The sequence below is a fragment of the Crinia signifera genome, chromosome 12 (genome assembly GCF_055691185.1).
Source record: "Crinia signifera chromosome 12, ASM5569118v1, whole genome shotgun sequence".
In the NCBI taxonomy this organism is placed as follows: Eukaryota; Metazoa; Chordata; class Amphibia; order Anura; family Myobatrachidae; genus Crinia; species Crinia signifera.
In genome coordinates this window covers 11319893-11340642 of record NC_139228.1, presented here as the reverse complement: position 1 = coordinate 11340642, position 20750 = coordinate 11319893, and the positions used below count along the sequence as shown (strand labels likewise).

General features: G+C 47.2%; 1 protein-coding gene across 7 annotated transcripts in view; it reads left to right on the top strand.

Moving 5' to 3' along the window:
* Positions 1-20750, top strand: part of ARHGEF11 (Rho guanine nucleotide exchange factor 11) — a 111981-nt gene that overhangs the window by 23284 nt on the left and 67947 nt on the right. For 4 of the 7 annotated variants that reach the window (XM_083166334.1, XM_083166332.1, XM_083166328.1 and 1 more), the window contains exons 2-3: positions 15628-15660; positions 16987-17001. The exons of 2 other annotated variants lie outside the window; for them this stretch is intronic. In XM_083166334.1, coding sequence (XP_083022460.1) covers positions 15628-15660; positions 16987-17001 — 48 coding nt within the window. The remainder of the gene's footprint in view (positions 1-15627; positions 15661-16986; positions 17002-20750) is intronic. One more of the 7 variants, XM_083166329.1, reaches the window with a different exon arrangement.

The window sequence follows — 20750 nt, the reverse complement described above, 5'->3', positions numbered from 1 at the left end:
CCGGGAGTTTGGTAACGGAACTCCGCATGAAAGCCTGTGTAAGTTTGACATCTCTGATTTCAGACAAATGCGGTAATTAAAAGGAATTTCATCTTCAGTGTCCAAGACTATAATGAAATCTGAAAACCGCAGACAACACAAACAGAAAGGGAAAAAATCCAGTGACGGCGGAGCATAGAATTGTCTTTGTTCCGTGGAATGCTGGCTACAATCATTCAGCCCTCCAGAGGCTCTGACAGGTGAATGGGCCAAGAATTCCCCTATCCTGAGTCAACCTCCGTGTCGGCGTTGGTGTGGTTTAAATAATATAAATATGGCGGCCTTTTAACATTCTTTGTTAGGAAGGATGATGGGATATGCCTACTAGGTTGACATGATTTAGGTCGATCTGCATTTTTCACTTTGTTTTTTTTAGCCGTCAGGTGGTATTTTATACCCTACCATATACCTCGGCGTGGAGGGAGAATATAATAGCGTGCCCGAAGCATGGCACGGTCCGCGTTGACGGTTTCCATGTCGACATTCGGGACAACCCCCCCTCGGCTTTTGCTAATCTCTGTGTCCTGTCCACCATTGCAGCCATGTTTCTATAGCTTGTACTTGTCCTTTGTTGTCTTGTACAGTAAGTCGCTGTTTTCTTGTTTTTCTCATTGGTTTATGTACTTTGCTAGGTGCTGCAGGGTGCGGATAATTAGCTAGACCGTGTCTAGATTAACAGTCAGTAGGACAACCACAAAAGGTTGACAGGGCAAAAAGATTGACACGGTACAAAGGTTGACACGGTCATGAAAAGGTCAACATGAGTATTTCATAATATTTGGCTGTCAGTGTTGAGAACGGTCGACATGGACCCCAAATGAGTGTACCACTACGCTAACCATGCTCAGCGGACTGTTACATTGTCCCTCTATGTCGACATGCATTATAGGTCGATAGGTTCAAAAGGTCAACATGACCGTGCTAAGCACAGAAATGGTCGTCGCGCATATCACGTTTTCCAAGCGTTTGCTTGTTTTATGTGGACTATAATTGGGAATAGTAACCCTTGCCCGAGGCAAAGCGAGCGAACGCATTTCTATTGGTGTGGTCCCAGAAATCTACAAGATCCTGTAAAAAAAGCGTTGACCGTTTTTGTGTTAAACATTGTCACAACATTTTGACCCCATCGACATTTTGTCGACCTAATTCATGCTGACAAAATGGTGTCAACCTACTGACTGTCTATATAGACCGTGTCGATCTTTTATACCACCCCCAGATAAGTGTGCAACAGAAATCTTATGGTGCGTCTACTCTAGCCTATGCCAACACTGCTCCTCACCTCTATGGGAGCAAATACAAGTGTTGTTCGCACCGGCGGGCCAACGGAACAATTCAAATCTGACAGTACTGCTATGATGTTCTGCCAGTTTGACCTGCAGGTAACTAGTCTGTTAATATTCCCATTCCCAACTTAATTTACAGACAGTACTGCTGCCCTTTTCCAGACTGGGTGCTCCTTTTTAATTTTGTCGTTTTTGCATAAAGTTATGGTTGTTGATGTTTTTCTTTTTTTTACGTGTAATGTGTTTTTGTGTGTTTAGTACAGTATGTTAGTTGCGCCGTTATTAATTGCTTTTATTCCTTCCGCTCCTGCTGGTATGTGGCCGATGCTTAATGCAGCTTGAGGTGGGGTGGTGGGGGTGTCCTTTTTTGTCTGGAGGAAGACGTGGCAAGATTGTGCATTTCTTAGAACACCTGGAACGTTGGGGAATTCCACACACATTACTGCATAGTTTACACAGACCATAGGTCAGATATTGCTGATAGTCTGTTTGGGGGTTTCAGGGCTCTTTAGCAAAAATATCCGGAAGGTGATTCGTAATGACCGCCCTTTCTCGCGGTTATGGTATAGAACAGGGATGGGGAACCTTCGGCCCTTCAGCTGTTGTTGAACTACATATCCCAGCATGCCCTGCAACAGTTTAAGCATGCCCAAATAGCAAAAATGTAGCAGGGCATACTGGGATGTGTAGTTCAACAACAGCTGAAGGGTCGAAGGTTCCCCATCCCTGGTATAGAAGGTCTACGTTGACCACCATTGGTCAACACCTACGAATGGTCAATAGACTCAAGGTCGAAAGTGACAGGAGTCGACGCAAGCATTATTACGACGACCGTCAAAAAGTCGACACACATCTTTCACAGTTTACCTTCTGAGTGTCGACACAGTCGACATTGATACCTTCTTAGAGTACCGCATCACCTTACATGGCTCGCTGCGCTTGGCACACCGCTTTATTCTCCCACCACACAGTATTGGATGGTAGGGCATGAAATACCGCCTGTCGGCACATGTCGGCTCGAAAAAAGTGAAAAAAAATTGTGTGTCAACCTTTTGACTGTTGACCTGATGCTTGTGTCGACTTTGTCAACATTGGGTCTGTTGACCATTCTTAGGTGTCTACCTACTCACTAGACCTAGCGATTGTTGACGCTGGGCCCGGATGCCCCTTCTCGCATACGTTGCGGCATTTATATGGTATGTCGTCACTGACAACATTGCACAGGTTGACACAGTTCTGTTTTACATAACTGCAAGTTGGATAAATGAGAAATGTTTGACTTGTGCAACGTTGCCAGTGACGACCTAGCATGCAGTCCGTTACAGTTCCCTTTATAACCGAGTATACATTGGGAAGAGAGCGTACGTGTTTGCTAGCGACTACTGCTGCTTAATGATCTGTATTATGTGCCGGGATCCATTCCCTTGTAACTGCGTCTAACTAACTGTGCCACAAATTAGTATTGACGTGTCTAATCCGAGGGGCGGGTGTAATCGTCTCCCATAATGAGTTTTATTTCCACCAGTGTAAGGATGCACTAAAGCAAAAATATGGTAAAACCCCCCCGAAATTCACTAAAAGCCGCACGCCGGGTGCTTCTGCGGGGGTTAATAGATGCCTATCGGCTTCCTACCGCAGCGCTGTGTGAGGGATCCGTTGCAGATCACTCCCAGCATGCCCCACGGCCGGTCTCTCTGTGCATGCACAGAGGGACTCCTGGGCCTCCGACCGGGAAGTCCAGCGCCGGAGCCACATCGCGGAGGACAGATCTTACCGCAAGTGTTGTTCTTTGCGTTAATAATCACATATGAGAAACGTACAAACTCCACACATACAGTGCCTCGGTGGGAATTGAACCCAAGACCACAGTGATGTGAGGCGGTAAGCTAACCGCTATTTGCAGTTATGCTGCCAATATGGATGATTCAGTATATTTAACATTTATGGTCAACGTTCTTTGACGAATGAGTAAAGTGACATGCTTATTCATTCCCTGTGTGCCGCCAGCTTCACCGTTTCATTCTCTCTGTAGGGCAAATAAACACAGTTTTGCTCTACAGTGACGTAGAGAGAAATAAAGTACCAGGCAAACCGTTCCGAACTTCCATGTTGCAATGCTCAACATGCAAAGGAGGCAGCCATTTTGTTGGGCTCATGAGATGTGCATGTTGCACGCTGTTTGGTCGAGCTGATTGGTTGGTTGCATTATCTCTCCAAAGCTTATTACATCTGCCCCATTGAGTTTCTGTGATGAGGCCTATTATACAGGATGGGCTGGGTATAGTATATTTTGCTGTAGAATGCCAACACAGTAAATGCAAGTGCAGCAGCTAACATACATGTTGCACGGCAGTAATCCAGTTGCAATGAAGCCATGACCATACGTGTCAAGCTTCACGTGTGGGGTCTAGCATCCCGGTGTATGCCAGCTATTGACATGTGCTGTCTTGCTCTGCACTGCTGGCGTGCGTGCCTGCACAGAACACGCGTGATGCTGTTATTCTCTACGTACTACACCACATCTGGCTCTGGTTTCGTTCTACAATGAGGCCTATTTTTAGTCTGCCATCCTTAACATCTGCTGCAAAAATCAGCATGGCTTTATGATGTCACCAAAACACATGACTGCGACGGGAGGCTCTGACCTGACCCGAATCGACCTCCTTTTCTTACCTACTTCCTACATCGATTAACCTCCGACCTTTATGCATGTTCTCGTTTAAGCCTGAAAAAAAAAAAATCAGTTCTGCTATATGTGCGTTATGGGGATATACTGTATAGTCTACAGGTTATTCTGTAATACTTATAGGGGTTATCTGCTGAACTGTTTCCTGGCTACCTGATTTGGTCATGTGTACTGTTAGGGGGAGGGGGGATGTTACAGTGCCAGTTTTAGCTAGGTGGCCGTATTGTGAGGTCACAGGACAGTATTCATAACTAATGCAAACCCAGAAGACAGGGAAGACCTCCCCCTTTTTTGGAACACTGACCCTCGTTGCTCCTTCCCAGCCCTCATTCGTGATGCAGCTTCAGGGCAGCACAACCGGATTTGCAGACAGAGATTTGCTCCTCCTACAGATCCTGAGCAGATCTCTAAACTCCGAGGTACGCACGCCATTGGATCCCTGCAAATGTCTTAATCCGACCGTGAGATAGGTGTCTCTGGAAATTCTTTTCTAACATTGGGGACTGCAACTACATATTTTTTTTCCCAAATATATTTTAATGGGGAAGCGGTCATCTATTAGAATGAACTTAGGTCTACAGTCATTAGGTCGACCCCCACTAGGTCGACTGGCAGGAAGGTCGACCTGACTTAAGGTCGACATGGGCCAAGGTCGACATGACTTAAGGTCGAATTTGCATAAAGGTCGACATGAGGAAGGTCGACTGGTCATAAGGTCGACATGGGTTTTTCACTGTTTTTTGAGCCGACATGTGCCGACAGGCGGTATTTCATGTCCCACCATCCACTAGGGCGTGGTGGGAGAATAAAATAGTGTGCCGAGCGCAGCGAGGCACCGTGCCCGAAGCATTGCGAGCGAAGCGAGCGATGCGAGGGTCCGATTCTCATTGCCAACTGTGTCCATGTCGACTGTGTCGACATTCGGATCAAAAAACAGTGAAAAACCCATGTCGACCTTATGACCAGTCGACCTTCCTCATGTCGACCTTTATGCAAATTCAACCTTAAGTCATGTCGACCTTGGCCCATGTCGACCTTAAGTCAGGTCGACCTTCCTGCCAGTCGACCTAGTGGGGTCGACCTAATGACTGTAGACCTAAATGCAGTCTGACGAATGATCCCATTCCATTTTAATGAACCTCAAAAGACATCTAAGAACGGGGACGTGCGGTTTAAAGTCTCTAGAGCACATGGAACCATTATAATGTCAAAGATAGAACCATAAAATAAAATGAGAATCTAGAAAAAGAAACAAATTAATCCAATACAAAGTAAATAAACAGTATAACCAAATACTTGCCCAATGACAAACCAGGACCTCTAACCCATCCACGGACAGATCCAGCCAATCAGCAGGAAATGAGGATAGGAAGGACAGAGAGTGTGGAATGGATGAAAAAGGATAAGATAAAGGAAAAGAAAAGCAAGTTCTTGCCCAGAATCAGAGGGTAATGATTACATCTATTTATGAGACGAACCTAACAGAGTGCACCTACTGTATACAGTAGGCATGTCCAAACTATGGCCCTCCAGCTGTTGTGAAACTACAAGTCCCATCATGCCTTGCCACCATTTTGCTATTAGGGAATGCTAAAACTATGGCAAAGCATGCTGGGATGCGTAGTTTCGCAACAACTGGAGGGCCACAGTTTGGACATGCCTGGTATACATATATTATTATTATAATTATTATTTGGCATTTTTTGGGGGGAAATTTTTGAGTTTCCCTGGCTTTCATCACTGAAGTGCGTACACATTAGACCACCCCTCCCCCTACACCCGCCATCACTCCCTGCTAATTAATGGGCGTCTGATTGGTCATTCAGGGGAAGCAAATGCATTTGTTTTCTGTGCAGGGTAAATACCGGCTGCTTTTGCATGGAGCGAACAGATGTTAGTCAGCCTTATTTTTAAACTGTGATTTAGTTTTCAGTTTGGACCACTTACCCCCCCCCCCCAACTCTTTCTGCACATGTTACATCTGCCCCCCCCCCCCCCCCCCCCCTGCAGTGCAGCATGGTAACGCTTAGTTGGTTGCTTAACTTCTTTATTTATAAACATGAATCAGACTAGATGTAGTAATATTAATATAATGTAAGAATGATCTAATAATAAACTATTAATAAATAAAGAACAATAATGTAATAATACAACCGTCATTTTATCCAAATGTATAATTTTCACTTTCAGTTCTTCTTCTGCGCCCAGGGTCCCCCCCCTCCCCCCCCCCCCCCCCCGTGCACGTCTATCTAGTACTGCAGTGTCCCACGTTTGTACTTGTCCACGTTCTAATTCCGCAGGTGCAGTAAATTCCTGTCTGGGATAACATTATTGTCTGATTTATACACGTGGGGAGACGGCTTGCCTGGGGAGAAGGGATATTGGATTGTGCGCCGCACTCGCCCACTTTAAAGGCCTGCTAGGTCAGCAAAAACAAACTCTTGTTTTTCTAGGTCTCCGGGTTGTCCTTCATGATGTCTGCTCCCTGTACACAGGATAGCGGTTCTCCGCCGGCTGTTATTGTAGGTTGTGTTTTCTGTGTGTAAGGTGCGGGACTAGCGCAGCCATGGCTCCCTTACGCAATGGTGTTCCCGATGTTGGGGAGTCGGCACATGGGTATAGGGGGGTGTTCAATCTCCTGCCGCTATTGCCGACAGGGGAAATAAGGCGGGGCCCTATTCAGTGCTGTCTTTCCCAACAGCATTGAACAGGGATCTTGTCAGAATGGGCCCAACTTTAGACGCAGTTGTACCCATTCTTTCCCAAGAACGTCCATGGATTGTTGAGCTCCCGGCTACAGCTTGAGGATATATGGCCGTATCTTGCGACCGCGCCCCCTGTTCGGCATGCCGGACATTGAATCCCGTTTGCCGATTCTTCGTCGAGCCAGCCAAGAATGGGATAGGGTCACGGCTGTCGGGTCAGCCTGACGGTCGTGACCCGGGATTGTGTGTGTGTGTGTGAGAATGCATTCGGTGTGGACGGGCCTAGCGAGCAGGTCTGAATGATCTCATGGTCTGACCATGCTGCACTACAGATGGGGCAGATTGTGCAGAGAGATGTAGGTCTGAAAAACTCATTTCAACCTTTGCCACTTTGACCTTTACTTGAGTCATCCTCTTTGTCAGTGGTCACCTAGTACGTGTCGGCTTTTTTCGAATGACGACCAAGTGTATGTCTACTTATTAACTGTCGACCTATCATCCGTGAGTTGCAGAGGGGGAAATAAAAGGCATTTTGCACAGAGGAACCATTTCTTCTTGGAGATGAGGAGAACCGGATTGGTTGTCCAGATATTGTGGTCAGGAAATGTCACCGGGCTAGGCGGCTGTTCCCTTACAGCCTATGGTTTCCCAGCGCCGGCCTGTTGCTTAGCTGGCTGCGGCCTAGCTGGGGGATAAACCGTTACAATGCTGAGCACACAGAACACAAGCCCGCCTTCCTTCCCCCTCTGTAATTATGGTCTTTGCAGGGATGCGGTTGTGGAAACTACGACACACTATTTATATTGGGTTTTTCTCTTGAGTTTCGGCATCGTGCAAAACGTCACAAAGGACTGGAGAATATTACAGCAATACTGAATTAACACCTTGTATGTTGTGTATGATCGCCATCGATGCGATGTACGAACCTGCTTCATGATCCACTTTACCTTAAGTCGATATATCTGCCATCCTTAAACGACATTGGCAGAAAACTCACAGTAACCTTCTGCCCTGTATATTTAGGATTATTTGCATGTATATGACCTATTTCGGTTTCCTGTCCTTTCAGAACTCAGCGGTTGCTTACTGCACGCTGCCGTTTCTCAGCGAACGTCTGTTCCACATCGTAATCAGCTGTGTATAAGTTACAGAAGACTTGGGTACACCCTGTGTGTTGGAAGGAGGAGCTGGGATTCCAGGCCTCATTCTTGGATTCCAGAGTCAGGATAGGGAGCGATGGGCGTGAGCCGGTTACCTAGGTGTCGCTGCTGACACAAGGGTCTCCGCTTTGTGACATTGTCCTGCGAGACCCTGCGAGACCCTGCTTAGCATGCCTGTGTGTTGGGCAAACATACATCTGTTTTTAACCCCTGCTTTACCTGCACATTATTGACACAGCTGGGCTTGTGTGCGGTTCCACCGAGTCCTTCATTCTTGTACCAGGAATGGATTCCTCCAGGAGTCATTGACTTTGCTGTCACAACCTTTGGAAAACAGAACTGCACCAAGTCAAATGTCCCAAAATCATTTCCATTAGTTACATTACGTAGATGCACAGACCTACCTCTGGCTCCTTTACTGTACAGCTTAGCAATTCACAAAGGACAAGTGACAATGCTGAGGCATGAGGCACCGAGAGGTAGGAGGTATAAGTCATACTCAAAGGCGTGAATCTAGTTACGGGCCCTGCCTATGAAGCGGTGTTGTATCGATCACAAAGCCCCTTTCATTTTGCACTCATTTTGACACAAAATGGTGGAGGTTTGCACACGGCTCTTCTGGCATTGTGAGGAAGAAATACCGTCCACTGTGCTACATTTCAAGTAACTTTGTACTCAATGTTTTTAAAAATCTGAAAATGGCGTCACAGGTTCCAATTTTTCTATGGCAAAGATTTAACCCTGAATTTTAACTGTCCGCAGTCCTTCCTCCTCATATATTAATTTTGCAATGACAAATGTCTCTGCGCTTTTCCCTGTCCGCGTTACAAGTAGAATTTACTGACCACCACTAGGTTCTACTTCTCTGTAATGTATCGTACTGTTCATCTTAGTGTCTTTCATTTGATGACATGTCTATTATTAGTATTCTTGATATATTTTTTGCGTTAATTCACCCTGCACCTTTCAAAACTGATGCAGTTCCTCTCCCTGACTGGGGTGTCGCTGTCTGCTGTGGTGCTTCGAACATAGGTTTGGTCTGTATTGAGATACAGGCCACAATATGATAGACACCAAAGCAAACCGCGACACCTCAGGCAGGGAGAAGGAACTGCACGGGTTTGTGTTTTGAAAGGTGTAGGGTTCTAGAATGAACACTATATTTGAGTTAGGTTTCTTTAAAGGGTAGAACCATTTATGAGCCTTATTCCAAGATGGCTGCTATGGAGTCACAGCCATTCCTGTAGAATTATGCTAAAGAAGAAGGAGGCCTCTTGAGTACATAGGTGCTTTTTGCCGGCTTCTGTGACCCGCTGCTGTGTTCGAAGACACATCATCGGGGTCACTCTCCATGACTATTGGTCATTTCATTAACCCCCTGGTTATTCTGGGTGGCCGGGGTGTTCTCGCAGCTGAAGCCAGTGATCAGAAACCAAGGACGCAGCTGCAGTCTGTACTACAGGGGTTTACCACATGCTTCCCTCCAGCTGCTGCGGAACTACACATCCCAGTATGCCCTACCACCCTTGTACTAACAAGAAACCTTGCAGGCATGCTGGGATGTGTAGTTCCGCAGCAGCTGGAGGGCCTGCATGTTCAATACTCCTGTGGTACTAATTAATAGTGATCACACCCACTGTGATGTCATACTTTGATATTAGGTGTCCAGCCTTGTAATCGCGTCGTGTGCGGCTTCCTGCCAGGTTTGATTTTCTGTACTGCGTTACACTGGCCAAATTAAGGTTGGGATTAAGGGTAAAGTAACATATGTCAATTTATGTGGGGCTGGTACCAAATAATTTAGTACTTGTTCTCGTAGGCCTCTGCATTGTAGTTGAGGTCCGATGCTGCGGCCGAAGGTGTCGATGTTGATCGGATGCTGCGTTCTGTCGGCAACCACCTCTGAATCAGGCATTCAACTCTGATGGGCCATTACCGATTAGCCTTGACCCATGACCTCAGCCGTTGGCTGCACATACCGCTGTCAGGCCACTGTAAGCGGCCTATCCAACTGAGCTGCAAAGTGTTAACAGCACGGTGCCCAGTGCGGTGAGGTCTCGCTCCTTCCGCCCTCCGTAACTAGGTGTTTGTGTGTGAGCGCGTTGCCCCCCCTCCTACCCACACACACGGTGCATATGCTGTGCCTTGCAGAAATCCAGCCTGAACTAATGACTTCAATAGAGCCAGCAGGGGGGGAGGTACCACGGGCAGCTGCATCGCAATTACTTGTCTCCATCGGAAAATACTGGTCTGGATTATTAGAAAATTCCCTCCATCCAGCTGCTACCGTCGCCCTGTCCTTGGGGAGTGATGGCTTTTTCTGTCAGGCTCCAAACACCGCTTACACTAGCGGTTTCCTGTTCCGTGTTCCCCTATGTCACTGTGCGTCCTCTGAGACTTCCATAATGACATCACTGAGGGAGTGAGGAGATTGTGTGAGACCCTCACATGTTCTATGAGTGAGACTGTCCGGCTTTGTATTCTGAGGTAGGAGGGGGGGTCCCCACTGTGGATTATATGGATATTTCAGGTCGCAGGCCGTGTGCTTTCACACAGGTCACAAGTGTCCCTCCGCTTGCGAACGGGGGGGGGGTGGGGGGGCGGCTGGATCCATTAGATGAGGAGTGGTTCCGAATTGATTTCTCCCTGTGTTCCCAGTTGTGAACGCATTCCCATGGGTGGGATTTTCACTTGTGCGGGGGGGCGGCATTTGGGCTCAGAACGCAAGCATGTCTGAATTATAATACTTATTGGGATCCGTCAGGTTATCCTACCCAACACCTTTGCCTTTGGAATATTCTTTGTGCCCCTATAACATTTCAGAAGATCTGAGTGTAGGTACATGTAAACTAGGAAGCGCTATCATTAGGGGCGATTCATATAACACAGGTAATCCATGTAGGATATTCGCTAGCCCCATAGGGATGCCAGAATAATTGGCCAATGTTCCTCCATAATAGTCCCACTTATGCTACAGTGGAGGAGAGACCAGCGTAGACCGCCAATGAGGGGAGTACATGGTGGGCCCACTGTATTGCTAGGTGAGCGTTCTGCTGGACTCAGGGTTGTGCTGGACTGTAGTGTTTGCTGGATATTTAGTCCTTTCTGGAACTAACCGTGCCTAGACTACAACCAGAGGCGGAACTACCATAGGTGCAGAGAGGGCTAAGGGGCCCACTGCTGCCCCTGCTACACTCCTTGTGTCGACTACTGTTTTTTCCCTGTCACTCTCTGCCTCCCCCTGCCTCTTCCTGTCACCCACTGTTTTTCACTGTCACACTCTGCCTCCCTCTGCCTCCTCCTGTTACCCACTGTTTTTCCCTGTCGCACTCTGCCTCCCCCTGCTTTTTCCTGTCACCCACTGTTTTTCACTGTCACACTCTGCCTCCATCTGCCTCTTCCTGTTACCCACTGTTTTTCCCTGTCACACTCTGCCTCCCTCTGCCTCTTACTATTACCCACTGTTTTTCCCTATCGCGCACTGCCTCCCTCTGCCTCCCTCTGCCTCTCATTGTCACCCACTGTCATGCTGCATATTGTGTACTTGAGTTTGGGTGGAGGAGAGGGACCTGGCTCAACATCCACCACTTCCATCACTGACTACAACAGATTTCCACAAAGGAATAAACCGTCCAGCATTCTTGGAGCAGCCAAACTACTGCACCACTTTTTTATGTGTACTGGAATTCGGACGCTCCATATTGTTAGGAGCTGCTGTCCTAATCTTCCTATTGAGCACGGCCCTGCTTATATTGTATGTCCTTTTAAAGGTGGGCCAGAAGCTGAACGTTCCTTGGAGGGCCCGGGAGGAATAATACACCAGGCTGAATTTGTGGGGCCTCTGATATATACGTAAAATGCCCTGGTGAGGATCTCCGCTGCCTGGCTGGTAGGGTATAGTGACCCTCGCTATTGGGCATACCCGTGTTGCTGGCAGGACTCCTGCAGCCGCAGCTGATCCTCAGTGTTCTGACTTGCAGCAGGGCTTTAAGATTTGTATAAGATTAAAAGGGCACCAAGGTGGGAGGATAATAAGGTTTCCCAACACAGCTGTGTATTTGTGCCCCCAGCGTGTTCACATGGAGGTATCTGGCTTTGTTAGCTGGCTGTAAGCTGCTAGGTTTCTGTCATTGCCGGATCTAATTTGCTGTAATTCTCGATCCCCTGGATATATTCACTGAATAAGGTCCGACCAGATACGCCTTTTGCAGAAGATGTATCGCATTCGCTGCCATTGACTGCCACTGGATCCAACAAATCCTCGTGGCAGCCATGACGATCTCTGGATCCAATTGGAATTGGCGATTAGACACCTATGATTTGACTCTTTTCACCCGATTTCTTGGCCCGATGTGTCGGAATCGGGTGAAATTGTATAAGTCAGGCTTGGCCAAACTATGTCCCTCCAGCTCTTGTGAAACTACAAGTTCCATCATGCCTTGCCACAGTTTTGCAATTAGGGAATGCTAAAACTATGGCAAGGCATGCTGGGATGTGTAGTTGGAAGGCCGTAGTTTGGCCGCGCCTGGTATAAGTGTGTGGCACCTTAAGGAACTCTGCTAAGGCTCTTAATGAGTGTGCGGGGGAAGACTGGAGTGGTTATTAAATGTCGTTAAGGATAATTTACAGGAGGTGATCCAAATTAGGAAGCAAAACATCCTCCCGCCAAATATTCGGTCTCCCACGGGGATGCTGGGACCAGCGCTCTGATGCTGGCTTCTGTTCTACTTGGTGATTGGAGTAAAAAGGATTGCTGTAACATGGGTGCTTATTTTAGGTAAAACAATGTTTTGGACCGTGGAAGTCGCCTTGTACAAACACGCAGCCTTGAGAAAGACGTTCCAGCCATCTGAAAGCATTAAGCTCTCCCTGAGAAAGGGTAACTCCGTGACCCAGAAACGCTGAAGACAAAGATCAAAAATGTTACCGTAGCTTTGTGTATGGATTCTGGCGCAGAGACATGAGAGGGGCTCACTTACTGGGGGCACGCAAACTCCCATAGCACCCAGAAAGACGGCTCCTGTGATTGGTGGGGACTGTAGAGGCAAGCATATTTTATGTACGTCAGCGCTGATCAGAATACGTCTTACATGCCGACTGTATACTGACCACAAGGGAAGTGGCTCCTGTAAATGTGGCTGCCTCTTTGCGTAAGAAGCAGAATCGCGCCCATTGTATTTATCTCTCTCCAAGCTTCGTTCCATTTCCGTGGTGCATTATTATTGGAAAGAGTCTCATCAGTCTGTAAAGGGGTCCTGATTGTGTCCCAGATCTGTTGCTGGACTATAGCCAGAAGCAATGTCACAAGGGAAGGTTATAATAACAAAAGTGTTTTTTAAATATACTTACTTTTTTTGGGAGCAGTGGTGCAAATAGGTTTATGTTCTAGAACATTGTTTTTTATGTACTTGCTAAAATAAATAAGTACAAATAAATCCATTCCAGTTAGGGTTGGGGTGTGGGAATGGGCGGTTAGGGTTATGGATGGGACATTAGTTAGGCTATGGGAAGGTCCGGTTAGGATAATGGATGGGACGTAATTTGGGCTAAGGGAAGGTCCGGTTAGGGTTATGGATGAGACGTAAGTTAGGGGCTAAGGGAAGGGGTAGTAAGGTTTATGGATGGGACATTCTGCTACGGGAAGGTCCGGTTATGGTTATAGATGGATGGTAGTTTGGCTAAGGGAAGGGGTGGTTAGGGTTATGGATGGGTCGTTAGTTAGGTTAAGGGAAGGGGCAGTTAGGGCTATGGATGGGTCGTTAGTTAGGTTAAGGGAAGGGAAGGGGTGGTTCGGGTTATGGATGGGTCGTTAGTTAGGTTAAGGGAAGGGGTGGTTAGGGCTATGGATGGGTCGTTAGTTAGGTTAAGGGAAGGGAAGGGGTGGTTAGGGTTATGGATGGGACGTTAGGCTACGGGAAGGGTCGGTTAGGGTTATGGATGGGACATTTAGGCTACGGGAAGGGGCGGTTAGGGTTATGGATGGGACGTTAGGCTACGGGAAGGGGTGGTAAGGGTTATGGATGGGACGTTAGGCTAAGGGAAGGGGCGGTTAGGGCTATGGATGGGTCGTTAGTTAGGTTAAGGGAAGGGAAGGGGTGGTAAGGGTTATGGATGGGACGTTAGGCTAAGGGAAGGGGCGGGTAGGGTTATGGATGGGACGTTAGTTAGGTTAAGGGAAGGGAAGGGGTGGTTAGGGTTATGGATGGGACGTTAGGCTACGGGAAGGGTCGGTTAGGGTTATGGATGGGACGTTTAGGCTACGGGAAGGGGCGGTTAGGGTTATGGATGGGACGTTAGGCTACGGGAAGGGGCGGTAAGGGTTATGGATGGGACGTTAGGCTACGGGAAGGGGTGGTAAGGGTTATGGATGGGACGTTAGGCTAAGGGAAGGGGCGGGTAGGGTTATGGATGGGACGTTAGTTAGGCTAAGGGAAGGGGCGGGTAGGGTTTTGGATGGGACGTTAGGCTACGGGAAGGGGTGGTTAGGGTTATGGATGGGACGTTAGTTAGGCTACGGGAAGGGGTGGTTGGGGTTATGGATGGGACGTTAGTTAGGCTAAGGGAAGGGGCGGGTAGGGTTTTGGATGGGACATTAGAGTTAGGCTAAGGGAGAGGGTGGTTAGGGTTCTGGAGGAGAGGTTATGTAAGGGGCTGTCGGGATCTGGCTGTTGGTCATACCCCACCTGATGGAACAGATCATCTGGTTGGATGCAGAATCCCGCTTGTTTTTATAATGCCGGTCCGTAACATTTAAAAGGATAATTGTACAGGTATAAGAACATTAATATATGAATATGTAACGGTGCGTCCTCTTTCATTTAAAGGGGTACATTCAATAAGATAGGCGGTTTATTGAAGATTGGTTATTGCCCATAGCAACCAATAAGTTTCTATGTAGTATTTTCTAGAAGGTGCTAAAAAAGAATTAGAACTTCATGAGTTGCTATGGGCAACCTCTTTTCTTTAGTAGAATGCCCATCTTGGTAAAGTTCCTGTTTCACTTAATATTAAAGCATTGTACTTGACATTTTTTATTTCTCTTTGCATGTTCCATGTTTTGTCATGTTACAGTCTCTCGGTGTGTTTTTATGTGTGACTGTTGTACATTTTGTAAAACCAGCCTTCCGTTTTTTCTTCTTGTTGTCAGTGTTGGACAAGGGCATGAATGGCCCACCAGTGGTGGTGGTGGAGTAAGGGCTCATGACACCGCAAAGGGAATTTGCCAGCCTTTATAGAGGACATTGTCCAACCTTTATAAGGGTGAAGGCGGGGGTGTCAGGAGCCTCTCTTTGATTGTCAGGGGAGCTAACTTTTCTGTAGCTTCCATAGAAACAAACCAAGCACCCAAGTTCATCCATGGTCCTGCACCACGTGTTACTGACTCCCAAGTAGAGTAACAATGTATAATTTGATTGGATGGCTTGGAACCTGAGCCTCAGAGTAGGCGGTGGTGTCCACCAGGAACTTCCCCTGCATACCAGTTGTTCAGTCCAACCTAACGTATGGGGAGATTATTCAAGGCTGGTGGAGAAAGTACCAAATGACGCACCGTAGACTTTTATGGTTTCTATTTCTGTTTGATTAGACCGTAGGCTGGGTGTACAGAAATGGCGCACACATGTCTATGTCTCTCGCACACGGCCTCTTGTCATGCCTGTCTCTTTCTTTCTCTCTCTCTCTCTCCACTGTGCTTTCATGGGATTTGATGTCTGTCTCCATCACCTGTCTGCCGTCCTCATTCTGTGTCACAGAGCACCTTCTAAGCGGCATTCTCATCTGCCAAGGTATGTAGGAAATAATGTGTCTGTGACCTGTTTGTGCTGTTTTTATGCTGCTGCCCTCTGGCTGCGGCGGACCTATAGATTCCAGCAAGTTCTGTCATGGTAGGGATGGACATTGGAAGCCCACCACCAAAACCTTGCATCGCATCGATGCGATAGTAACTAACCATTGCAATGCAGCGAAAACTTCTGATGGGAAATGAATGACAATGGTTTGCATATTGCCACACGCTCGATGGTGGCCATTCTTCATGTTAAACAGCTGAATTCAGATGATTTTAGCATGGAAAGTCCATCGCTTACAAACCATTTGATGGTGGCTACCATCTAAAATCTGCCATTTAAATATAAAAACACTACCATCGCAGCAACACCGATGGGGCTCAACCATCGGAATTCAGTGTCTATCCCTGTGTTGGGTAACTACTGTAGCTACAGAGTGACACATAATCTCTGCTCAGTGCATACTAGTGGTGAGCCATCGATGGTTTCTCCTTTGTACTTGCGCAGAACCCATTTTTGTTTCACTATTGGGCCCAGCTATGGTATATTATACCATCAGTGGCTGGTCTTCAATGGTGAACCCAATCACCAGTGCTCTCTGACCATCGATGATTGCTTTTCCATGTTGACACAGGAGTCAAGAGGACCGTGCAGTGGATCCTCATAAAGAAACAATTGTCCAAATTAAGGGTGGCCACCAATGGATCTAACCATTGATTGTCAATGGTTTAATCATCAAGGTGGAACCACCAATGGTTAAACTGTGGATGTTACAGATGCTAAGGAATGTGACTGTGCTGTGCCTTCCCAGTATTTACAAAAAAGAGTATTTTGCCAAATTGATCATCTGGGGAAATCATGGATGGTTACAAACCATCAATGACGGCCCTTGGCTCATAAAAAATATACGAGACACTAGTTATGACATTATTGTTGCCTGTGCTATTGTTGTCTCTGTTATGTACAGTATATGTTCTCGTAATGTCTCTGTGTAATGTATAGATTCTAATATATGTACAGTCGCCAAAACAAGCACATTTCCGGTCATCGTGGTAGGAAAACCGATGTTGCCCGCACCTCAGTTGGGCGTGAGCGCCCCCAAAAAAAGGACTGTTTTCCTGCATGGTCCTCTGTAGCATTAGTATGAAAGGTTTATCCTAAACGTCACGGCTAATTAAACATGCGCATCAAAGCTTCGTGTGACCACAAGAACTCACTCTCCATGTCTTTTATATGTCATGATGAGGAGATAATTCATCTGTTTTGTTTGTAAGCTAACGTGTGTGTCTTTTTTTTGTCCATTTCACCGTGCCGCCTCCCCATCAGCCCCATTGCAGCCTGGTAAGATGCGACTGTCTGTGTGTATCGCATGTGACTGTGACCATAACGTGTGTTTCTCTCTGCCTCTATTTCTATGTTGTACAGTTACATAATACCCCGCCCATCAGATATAGCCCCCACCTCGCTTATACACATTGTCAGTGCCCAGTACCTGTGCACAAAATGGCCGACTGCTTGTGGGCTGCGCCAGTATTTACCAGACTGCAGCATGTAGCTTATAGCACAGCTTAAATGGTTCTACTTTAATTGTATTCTATGCAGTATCCCTGTCCATACCCTATACATATATTATACCAGGTAAGCAGTGATATTTGCTATGTGACAGAAAATATTGCAGCAGTAATATGAAACCCTATAAACATTCAGGCCTGCAACCCCCTGAAGGGCCACACGTTAAATTAAATGGCAGTCATTTAATACATTAATCCAAGAAACACACTATCTGTATTAACATATCAGCAAACATTTGGTAGAAGCATTAACAGGAAGTAGCTGAGGGCCACCGGCCATGATTCAAAATGGCCTTCTCTAGTTTTCTTGCCCAACAATGTTAGAGCCTCTTGTGTGCTTCAGTCTTTCTGACCATGTTTTCTTCTTCTCTGTTGGTTGTTTGTTCCTTGTATCCATCAGTAACTAATCTTCTCTGTTCTGCAAGAAGCGTATGCCCCCATTTTATAGGGGTTGCTGACTTGTCAATCACAGGCCAGGAGCAGCGTAGAAGTCCCACACACCGTTGCATTTGGGGATCATCTCGTAATGAAAGGGTTGGTTGGTTGACTTTGCTGCATGGTATCTGGGCCTGGCACAGGCTGCTTGCATGCTCGCCAGAGGTTGTGCTGAAAGGGTTACACAGGACAGCGTTGCCTTCAAGGTTACAGCACTTTGTCCTGCGTTGCTGCTAAAGGTTTTTGTTGCAATTTTTTTTTTTGTTTTAAAATTCCTGCTGCCGAGAAACAGTGTCAAAGAATTCTAAGAATGCGCCAGGCTTCAGAGAGCTGAATTTCCGTGTACCTTTTCCATTCCATGTTCTTTAACACTTGACTGATTAGTCGGTCCACCTAATTTCTCTGAATTAAGTTCTCCTTGTTTGTAAGGTTGCTGATTTTATATAGACGTATACAGGTCACAAAGCAGAGTTTGGCACGTGCTGTGTAATGCTGTCATCGGTGCTGTATTTGGGTGTGTCAGCGGTGACTTGCCAGAAGGGCCACTGTCTGTAACCAAAACCAAACTGGTGGTCTGTCTGGACGGTGTCTATGAGTATGGCCGGGTCTTTGTTTGACGCTTGAGGGACGGGTGACGATGTTTGATGCTGCAGGATGGTACAGAGATGCCAGGGACTTTATAGTGTAACACCCTCATCCAATTCATATAGATATTTGCTTTGAGGGCCAATGCTGGTATGCTGTGAGGTCCGATGCTGGTATGATATGAGGGCCCGTGCTGGTGCACCATGGGGGCCCTTACAGGTAGCAGCCAGAGTGGATGGTGGAGCAGCGGAGAGGGGTCCAACCTAGGTGACCCGGGTCACTTTACTAGTACCAATAGATGACATACAGTCACCGTTAAGACAGATAAAGTAGCAGCAATATGAATTGTATCTCCTGATGGGGAAAGCTGTGTGTAACTATGGAAAGGCGGAAGTGTGATCAGCCACAAAATATCAACAAAGATATTGGTGAATGTCATGTGGTCAAAAGCGGGTGTAATGCTATTATCCCTGCGGAACTAGATAGTGTAATAGTGCTCATTCCTGAACCCTGCACCTTTCAAAACCCGTGCAGTTCCACTTTCCTACCTGGGGTGTCACTCTCTGCTGTGCTGCTTCTAGCACAGTCTAGTCTGTATCTCTCTGCTGAAATACAGATTGGTTTGTGCTAGAAGCAGCGCAACAGAGTGACAGCCCAGGCAGGACAGAGGAACTGCACAGAAGGTATAGGGTGTAAAAATGAATTTGGGACAAATGCTGGTGTAATGTTTATATCCCATAGGGGACCGGGCAGGTGTAAGGATTGTATCCCCTGGGGAACGGGTTGCTTGTAGTGTGGGGCGCAGGCTAGTTTGCTACCGTGAGGCACAGGTGACATGTTATTATTTGTGGGGGCACAGTCTGGTGATGCTGGACACAAGCTGTACATAACATACTGTTTACCGTGTAATATTTGGCGGTGTTATATGCTGGTCATTACCAGGTATGACTGATGCTGTTACCGGTCAGCTGACACAATTGCCCACCTAATCATTTCTGCATGGCCTGCAAAGGTCTAATTATACAATTGACGGCTCCTTACTATTGGATCCCTGTGTCCAGGCCTGTTCCTCATTAACCTAGCCTTGACCTTGTCAGATCTTATTTAGCTTTGCCCGGTACAAGGTAAATACTCTGTGACGTTACACGTATTCTGGGTGCATTTGCTGCAGCTTAAGGTGCCCATACACTAGTAAGATTTCTCTGCAGATCTGGCTGGTTGGAACAAAAATATGGTTATGGATGAGTGACAGTTTGTCAGTTTTCCAGCATTTCCAAGCAAATGGTCAACTGTCATTTGCTCTCATCCATAACCATATTTTTGTTCCAACCAGCCAGATCTGAAGATAAATCTGCGTGTGTATGGCCACCTTTAATCTCTGTGATTGGAGCCACAATGTAGTCACAATGATACAAGTACCGTCCATAGTCCATACAGGTAACATGCTGCACATGTATACGTGGTGATGGCGGCTGGCTGATCTCCGACGTAACATCCGCGCAGAATCCCGAGATCAAACCAAGCAACTGGATGTCAACAGTGAAAATGTTGACGTTTATAATGTTGACAGTTGGTGTTAATGTTAGGCTGCAATTAAAGTAGGGGTTTCAGTTAGGGCTTAGGTATCCTAAAAAAGCCATGTCGACATTTGAACCATGTTGACAGTTTGAGCGTTGTCATGATCTGCCACACCTGTCCTCACTACTATGGCTCTCTTACTGCGGATAGCATTTGTGTTTGGCATTGCTTTCATCTATCCCATTACATGACCAAGGTTCTATAGGGGCCCAGTGATATTTCATTAACACCCCTTTCACACTGAAGGCCCGGATCCAACCTGGGTTATTGAACATGATGTCATGCCTTGTTGGAGCTTCTGGATCCATGTTCACATTGCAGGCTGGATCGGGAACGTTATTTTCAGACAGCACCCGTGTCTCGTTCCCCCAGACCTACTGGCGCATGGGATAAAAGTATTAAGTGTGGGCCTGGTTGGCTAACCCGGGGCATCTTTTACACTGCAGCCCAACCGGGTTGGTCCTGGGTTTACCACCAGTGTTGGGCCTTTCACACTGAGACAGGACCTGGGTTGCACCAGCTGCCCCGGCAATATGCCATGTGAAAGAGGTATATGGAAATGGTGGATTGGTACTTATGTATTAGCAGGGCGCCCGGCTATGCTGCGTTGTCAGCGTAGCCATTGCTAATATGGGGAAATGCTGGCGGGGCTTCAGCGGGCAGAGGGGGGAGATGCCGGCGGGGCTTCAGCGAGCAGAGGGGGGAGATGCCGACGGGGCTTCAGCGGGCGGCTTCAGCAGCCGGAGGGGGGAGATGCCGGCGGGGCTTCAGCGGGCAGAGGGGGGAGATGCCGGTGGGGCTCGGAGCGGGGAGACGCGTCCCAGCGGCAGTACGTAATTCAGTGGCGTGGAGTTCATTTTATAAAGTGTGGAGAGCGCAGCAAGCCAACTAGGCCGAAGCGTGCCAAGCGCAGCGAGCCCC